This window comes from Callionymus lyra, chromosome 3 (genome assembly GCF_982586985.1).
Source record: "Callionymus lyra chromosome 3, fCalLyr1.hap1.1, whole genome shotgun sequence".
NCBI lineage: Eukaryota > Metazoa > Chordata > Actinopteri > Syngnathiformes > Callionymidae > Callionymus > Callionymus lyra.
In genome coordinates this window covers 29,259,176-29,267,377 of record NC_141820.1, presented here as the reverse complement: position 1 = coordinate 29,267,377, position 8,202 = coordinate 29,259,176, and the positions used below count along the sequence as shown (strand labels likewise).

Here is an 8,202-nt window from a genome sequence, read left to right as displayed (position 1 = left end):
GAACACAATTTTGATGATGACATCGGTGTGTTAAATGCAAAACTATAAAGATTAACAGACAATAAAGGGAAAACCTACTATTACAGCTAACACATGAAGAGGTGTGAGATTAGTTACTTAAATAATGTCATTTCAAGATGTCTCACGGCTCCACCGATGATCCACATCATTGCTTTTCTCCTCAGATTCTCCTTCACCTTTTATTTTAAGTAGCTACAAATCACAATATCATCAGCAAACATCAATGTCCATCTAAACGTCTAACTAACATTTAGCAGTCTGGCCTTTAAGAAAGGTTCAGGAACTGATTCCTGAACGCTCAATGAAGTTCTGAACATCCAGATTATTTTTGAAAATACTAACCAGAACAATTTCCTTTAATCTCTTCTTCACTACAGTTATTAACTGTACACCCATGGTTCTTAAGACCTCAGTCTGTAATTACTGTTATTATTATTATTAAAAATGTTATAATGCAATAAGAAATACCTGTATTTTGCATTTTTAATGTATTAACGAATCTCTTTCCTCATTGAACATTGAATTCATAAGACTAAAAATGATCAATGACTTGATAGACTTTCATATTCACACCAGTAATACCTGCCACTAACATCACGTTCTAGTGTTGATTTTACAGCATCACTACAGTGTTTAGTACAGAATCTTGTGCCTTAACACTCACTGTAGTATCCACCATGAAAGTTACATACTCTTTTACTACTTTTTATTAGTTATTCAATTAATTTTCAAACTCAAAATCCAATGACACAAATAAGAAACCCAATTTGAAAAGTCGTGGCTGAGAACTCCTCCACAATATGACTGCGTGGATGAAGGTGTCAAACACAATAATATTTATAAATACTGATCTCTGTGTGTAGGAACAACCTCAGTGTAGCCTGTGAGCTGCCGGAGTCTGGAGTAGCTCTTTGTGTTACACTTTGGCTTTGAGATATCATATGAAAAGTACTTTATAAACAAACATTGATCCAGGTATTTTGCGGTTCTTGTGGATTATGTCAATGTATTACATGTCAGAAGCTCAAAATAAAACCATGATTAAAGCTTCAATTTGACATCTGCGTTATGAAGATATATTTTTGTTGTATTTTATTTTTCTATATCAAATATGTTAAAATAAGGGGTGGGATTACAAATCAATTACAAAATAATCGTATTTATTAAACACTGAATAATTAGTATCATTGTATCTCATTCAATTACAATATTATTCATCACAAGTAGCAATACATGGTAAAATGATCAATTATTGGTATTCATGATCATCTGATAGAGGAAGGTTAGTAGTTAATGCGTTGACTTCACAGCAACATTGTGGCACATTGAGATGCTTAAGTCAACTTCAAGAACAAGAGTTTGATCAAAAAACGTTCTCTAAACCTGTGGTGCCCAACCTCTTGGTACCGGTCCCTGAGTCATTTGTTACTGGGTCGCACAGAAAGAGAAAAATGTTGTATAATTTATTTTCTATTGATTATTATTGTCTAAAATAACCAACATGTTTTCTTTCAAGTAACATTAGCATGTGTTAATTGACATGTTTCAGTCATGTTCACTCAAATAATAAACCTGCAACCTTGAGTGAAACACATATAAATATATATATATATATACATATATATATATATATATATATATATTATTGTTTTAACACAAGCATCTTTCCGCAAATATAATGACATTAAACCAGTTTGCGGTGCTAAAAAGGTTGAGGGGCGCTGCTCTAAACTGTCTGTATGTGTGAGTTTGTGTGTGAATGTTGTGTGTCTCTGTGTGTCCTGTGATAGGCTGGTGATCTGTTCAGTATGTCCTCTGCCTCTCGCCCTGAGCAGCCGGGATGAACTCCATTTCCTCACACCCTGCAAAGGGAATAAGCAATAAAAAGTAAGCAGCAGTCAAAAGATTCTCTGTGATTAATTATTTGTTGTTCCATGTTTAAGTCCCACCTCCAGCTATAGATGTGCTTTGCCATGCATTCTCTATTTGGTTCCATGTTATGTTTTAAGTAACATCCTTATCCTTCTGACTGAAGTCAGCGAACAGTATCTCTGTATCTTTAAATCATCAAACACGAAACTGTGCTTTTGAACAATGAGAATCATAGATAGCATTTTGGACGTTAAAAGCTATAGTTATATATATAGCTGTAGTTAGTGGGGCTGGAAGGGTGAGCTCATGAGGATTAACTAAAAACACCACAGTGGGTGTGTCACCGGCCCTCGTATATAAAAGACTCCCACACCAACTTAGGCAGAGTTCGGGGTATCAAGCTTTTGCCGGGTTCTGTCTACTTCGTCTCTCTCGACTTTCTAACCACAAAAGAAAGCTACAACAACCAAAATGGAGGCCATCAAGAAGAAGATGCTGATGCTGAAGGCGGACAAGGAGAACGCCTTGGACCAGGCTGAACAAGCGGAGGCCGACAAAAAGGCAGCCGAGGAGAGAAGCAAACAGGTCAAGTCAATACTTGCAGTTGGTTGTTGGTTTGAATAGAAAGTATAACCTTCATTTGTCCTCACAACAGCATGAAGATGAACTTCTTCAGATGCAGAAAAAGCTCAAAGGAACAGAGGATGAGCTGGACAAGTATTCAGAAGCTCTGAAGGATGCTCAGGAGAAGCTGGAAGTGGCCGACAAGAAGGCTGCGGATGTGAGTAAGCTTCCTTAAATATATCAGGAGACGGTAAGACAGTGGGGGGTTAGAAATATTCAGATTGTTTCTCTGCTGCGTTCCGCCGAACCCCACATGTTGATCCCCCCCAGCTGTCGAAAGGGATTGGGGGTCATATTTCTACCCTGATGTCAGATGCTTGTCCACCGCTCTAACAATGGTCAGGTCCATTTTAGGCGACGTTTTAATATCCACAGTTTTACAACTTGTTTGTCATTAAACGAATGGGAAAACAATGATAAAGATTGTTAAATTAAACAATAAATGATCCAAGGCCCATAAACAGCTCATATTGCAAGGTTCTTTCTTTTCCAAAATGTGATTATTAATAGAAATGGTAAAAGTTATTTTTTGTATAGCATTTATATGATTATTTGACAATCTATCTTTGACTTTATTGACTTCTTACTTTTAAAATGATTTGGCCAAAATGTCATTGATGCCTTTAACGTCAAATCTTTATTATAGACAATAAAATTTCAAGAACAATGAGAGACATTCATTCCTTTTCGCTGAATATTTGAGCCTGTATGAGACAGGTACTCGGGTCAAAAGAGTGGAAACATTTCAGGGCAACACAAACACATTCTCACCTTTTTAAACAATTTACAGCCACTAGTTACCTCTGTGTGGCTTTGGGCTGTGAGAGCAAACTTGAGTAAGTAAGTAAGTAAGTAAAGTCCCCAAAGTAAAAAAACAAAAGGCAAACATGAATTCCACACAGGAAGTAAACAGGCTTTCCTTTATTTTCTGAGACTCCTGTGTTTGCCTTGGTGTTGTCTTGACCATTTAGCATATATTTTATGGAGTATTGTTTTGATTGTTTAAGTGCTTTGTGACCCTGGTCTAGAAAAGCGCTCTACAAATGTAAATTATTTACTTAATCTAAGAGTGTCCTGTTAGTTATGAGGCAAAACAAAGTCAAAATAAAACATAAAAAGACAAAACATAAATGTAAGAAGATGATCTAATAATCAAAGGGATATCAATTTGTAAGTGACCTACCTGTTGTCAATACATAATGGTTAGCATCATACAAAAACAGATTTTATTTTTTTTAAATGGACACCATGATCTTTGATGATTGTCGTGCTACTGCAGAGGTAAAAAACACTAAATTAATAGTCAATTTCTAATTTAAATAGTGTCACCAGCACTTTGAGCCTGTTTTAAATTGGACATGCAATCTTAGTATATCACTCGCAATCTGTGGTTAAGCCCTTGCAACTCCTGGGCCGCGCATACCTTCCCTATCCGTTACTACGGATGGAGATCAGCTGCCATCGTTCATCTTTCAGCGATCTTCACACGTCCATGACACCGAAGCCTCCGGCAGCAGCATTACTTGAGTCAGGACCAGAAGAAACATCTTGCCAAATGTTAGTGACCAGCTTTCGTGTCTGACACAAACATTTAACTTGAAATCACTAACAACACTGGTGTCTTGGCCACGACTTGTTCATGTTGAAATCAATCGTTTTCAAACCACAGACTCTTAAAGATGATCATTTAAATTCCAAATTTAAGTTCTGTCCACTGTGCCATGTCCCATCAGGCGGAGGCAGAAGTAGCTTCCTTGAACAGACGTATCCAGCTGGTGGAGGAGGAGCTGGACCGAGCCCAGGAGAGGCTGGCAACGGCTCTGCAGAAGCTGGAGGAGGCTGAGAAGGCTGCCGATGAGAGCGAGAGGTAACTCTAGAGGGAGGTTCATGTGCCAAACACAAGTTGTCAAACACAAAACAATCACATGACCTCTGTAACTTGAGTAACTTTTATTATGTTAGACTATGTGTTGTCTCTGGGGCAAGGTGGGAAGGGATACTACAAATACATTTGTTTTCTGGCATTTGGGTCACCTTGACCCAGAGATAACACAAGGTTAAGATAATTAAAGTTAGGGGCGTCGAACATACTCTATCAGCAGTCTTATCACAGGCCGATAGAATTTATATTTATCAGGAATTTTGATATTTCCCTTTTTTTTCTATTCTTTTTTTTTGTTCCAAGTCTTTTTATTGTCAGATGTACATTGAAAAAAAAGAGTTTTTACACAAACTCCCTTCCCTCCCTCAAAAAGAAAAATATTGAATTATTATTTTAGGGTTGATTCGTCTTAACTATCTTTGTGATCTTCATCTGCTATTTACTTAATTACTCACTTGAAAGTTGTTGTATAGGGTTTGACATCTATCATCTATATGTCAACATATAAACATAAACATCAATCTAGTGTGATTCTGAGTCAGCGTAAAGTAAAGGATCTTGCCTTGAGTTAGATACATGTAGTTCAAACTTTCTTACTGGGAAAAAAAAAAAACATTTTTCTCTTGATATTATAAACTCCAGTCTCTCAAAGAAGTCACCCACACGAAAATGATCTAAGATGTATGTTATGTTGGTTTATTCTGATGCTTTTGTTAAGTTTTAAAAATAAATAAACACCAAAGTCATCATTCTTGTCCTCTAGAGGGATGAAGGTCATTGAGAACCGAGCCCTCAAGGATGAAGAGAAAATGGAGCTCCAGGAGATCCAGCTGAAGGAGGCAAAGCACATCGCAGAGGAGGCCGACCGCAAATATGAGGAGGTGAGTTGACTCATTCAAAGGTTCAACATGGACGTGCAGATGCACTTCAGCACACGTCTTCTTGTGGTCCAGGTAGCTCGTAAACTGGTGATTGTGGAGGGGGAGCTGGAGAGGACAGAGGAGAGGGCAGAACTGGCAGAGGCGTGAGTTTCAATCCCTCTTTGTCTTCGATACTAACACAAACATTAAACATATTCTGGCTAGAATTGACCCCAATCTAAAAGCTTGTACTGATCCTTCCTGCCCAAAGTAAATGTGCCGAACTTGAAGAGGAACTGAAGAACGTCACCAACAACTTGAAGTCTTTGGAGGCCCAGGCTGAAAAGGTAGACAATCCCTGGTTATCACGATTAAAGTAGTTTTTTTTTCTAAATACTCTTTTGTCATATTATAAGATCCATTAATCGTATTGATTCTTGATTTGTTTTCGATCACAGTACTCGCAGAAGGAGGACAAGTATGAGGAAGAGATCAAGATCCTGACAGATAAGTTGAAAGAGGTAAACATGACATTAAACCATGTGTTCTGATGAAAGATGATTTAAAGATGTACAGATGATGTGTGTTCATGAGAGGTGAGCTACATCACAGCCTCACTTTCTGTTTCAACAACAACAAAACTATTTATTATTTTGTTTGATTCCAGTTAAATCAAAAAGTCCAACAAAATATTTGTATCTTAATTTTAAGCTTGGAAAGCATATAAAACCAATTCTAATTGTAAATATCTCAAAATCAAGTGCATTTAAGAAGTAATAATGATTTATTTACTCGCTAAAGATCATTCAAAACCAGAAAACTATTTTTGCCAGTATTGTAAAAACAACACGCATAATTTTGGTTTAGTGGAGTACAGTATGAATTGTAATTTAAATAATAAGAAATCATATAAAATAAAATTATTAAAAAATTAAAGTGGGCATATTAAGATCCAATAACTTAAGTTCCTTTCATGATCCAAAAGTTCATGGAAGATACAAGATTCAAATTTAAGGAAAATATTTTAGAGACCCTTGTTTACTTTCCAGGAATTTTCTTGGATATTTAAATTGAACGTCTCAAGGCTTTAGGTGTGCTCTCTTAACTCATGAGTTAGACCGTAATGGTCACAGCAACCTCTGGATAAATGGACACACAGGACTTCTTAGCTCTGGTTTCACGTTCAACTAAATGCTGGTGTGTCTCCACCATAGGCTGAGACAAGAGCAGAATTCGCTGAGAGGTCTGTGGCCAAACTGGAGAAGACTATCGATGACCTGGAAGGTAAACACTCAGTCACCGCTGATGTTTAATAACCACTGTCTGAGACTCAGGGATGACTGACGTTTTTGTCCTGATCCCAGATGAGCTGTACGCACAGAAACTCAAGTACAAAGCTATCAGTGAGGAACTGGACAACGCCCTGAATGACATGACCTCCATGTATGTAATGACCGACACAAAAGCACAAACATACCTTTTCTTGTGTTGTTCTATCTGTTTAAATAGTTTAAGTCGATTTTATATTAGAGCTTACATCGCTATGATGAAGACTTTGGTGAGTATCAGGAGTGTTATCAAAAGATGGAGTCACTTGTGTCGATCTAGAAGAAACATCTTAACATTTTCAACACTATTGATCATCAATCCACCAACTCATCACTTGTGTTTATCTCTCTAGATAAAGAACGGCTCACAACGGAAGACAAAATTAAACACCTACCATCACGTTGTCTACATTCATTCTTGGTCGTCTTTCTTTGCGGATTCTGTTCCTGCACTTACCTTAAAAGAGAACTATTTCTTTTATATCCTTCAGTGAATTATGATTTAAAAAGGACCATCTCATCTCGGGTAGTTTTTCCAACAAATAAAAATAAATTGTGACAGGAAACTTTTTACGGAACTGTTTTCCTTCCAGGTGGTCGCAAGTTGCATTTTAGTGTAGAACATGTTTATTCGGAGAACATGAACTAAGACTTAGAGAAGAAGACTGAGGATGCTAAGTATTTAATCTGTTGTCCAAATGTCCTCGGAAATGTTTCACTGATTTTGTTTTTAACCGGCAAACAATCTATAATGAGAAATTGAAATGTGGAAGCATATGAAGAAGATGACGTTTGGAAGCCTCGTGTTGGTGTCAGAGCAAGTGAACCCAGAAGTAAAGATGCTTCAAAGCTTCGTGACCACTGCTTGTGATGACCTCCAGCATGACATAGGAAATCTTGCAATTGAAGAAGCTTTAAATTAGACCATGCAAGAAATATATATTATAATTTTCCTCCATTATAACTACTACAACAAACAGCTGACGATCAAATTAATACATTTTTAAAAAATAAAACAAAACAAAAAACACTATCTCTCTCATTCTTCTTCCGGCCAACCTAGGTAAACACTTCACAGTCTATTAGTTCTTGTTTTTGGTTGTTTTACTTTTTTTAAGATGAATCAATTGCGTTAAATTAATTGCTTAAGGTGCCCCTCAATGTTTGTCGATTTTTATTCTGTGCCATTGACTTGCCCAGTGTTTATTCAACACATATTACTGGTTAGTTTTGCTAATTCTATCTTGTAGATTAATTATAATTAAACATGTTAAAGTCATTCATTAGCTGCAAGATTAAAGTTTCAGAATCTAGAATATGATGTAGATTTATGAAAACCCTAAATAATAGAAGTATATAATGGAGAGTAGTGATGTAAAAGTCAAAGGAAAGAGGAGGAATTGTTGTTCAAATAAACAAGGGACTATAAAAAACGCTTAAGGCATGAAATAGAATTTGTTTTTCAGGTAAAGAGCTTTTTGCCTCCAGACATTTCAGCTACTGGGAGGCCAAAACAAATAGAAAGGCTAAACATATTCCCACTGACCTTCACCTCACCTTGCCACTCTTTCAAACATCCTCCGACAAACACCATCTGGACATTTTTAATTAAAAC

General features: G+C 36.7%; 1 protein-coding gene across 1 annotated transcript; it reads left to right on the top strand.

The window, feature by feature from the left end:
- Positions 1 to 2,281: 2,281 nt before the first annotated feature.
- On the top strand, positions 2,282 to 7,617 carry tpm3 (tropomyosin 3). The gene is made up of 10 exons (XM_087787441.1): positions 2,282 to 2,478; positions 2,549 to 2,674; positions 4,251 to 4,384; positions 5,163 to 5,280; positions 5,353 to 5,423; positions 5,531 to 5,606; positions 5,718 to 5,780; positions 6,474 to 6,543; positions 6,624 to 6,702; positions 6,941 to 7,617. The coding sequence occupies exons 1-10, from the start codon at positions 2,365 to 2,367 to the stop codon at positions 6,942 to 6,944; spliced, it is 855 nt and encodes a 284-aa protein (XP_087643567.1). The 5' UTR covers positions 2,282 to 2,364; the 3' UTR covers positions 6,945 to 7,617.
- Positions 7,618 to 8,202: the final 585 nt, after the last annotated feature.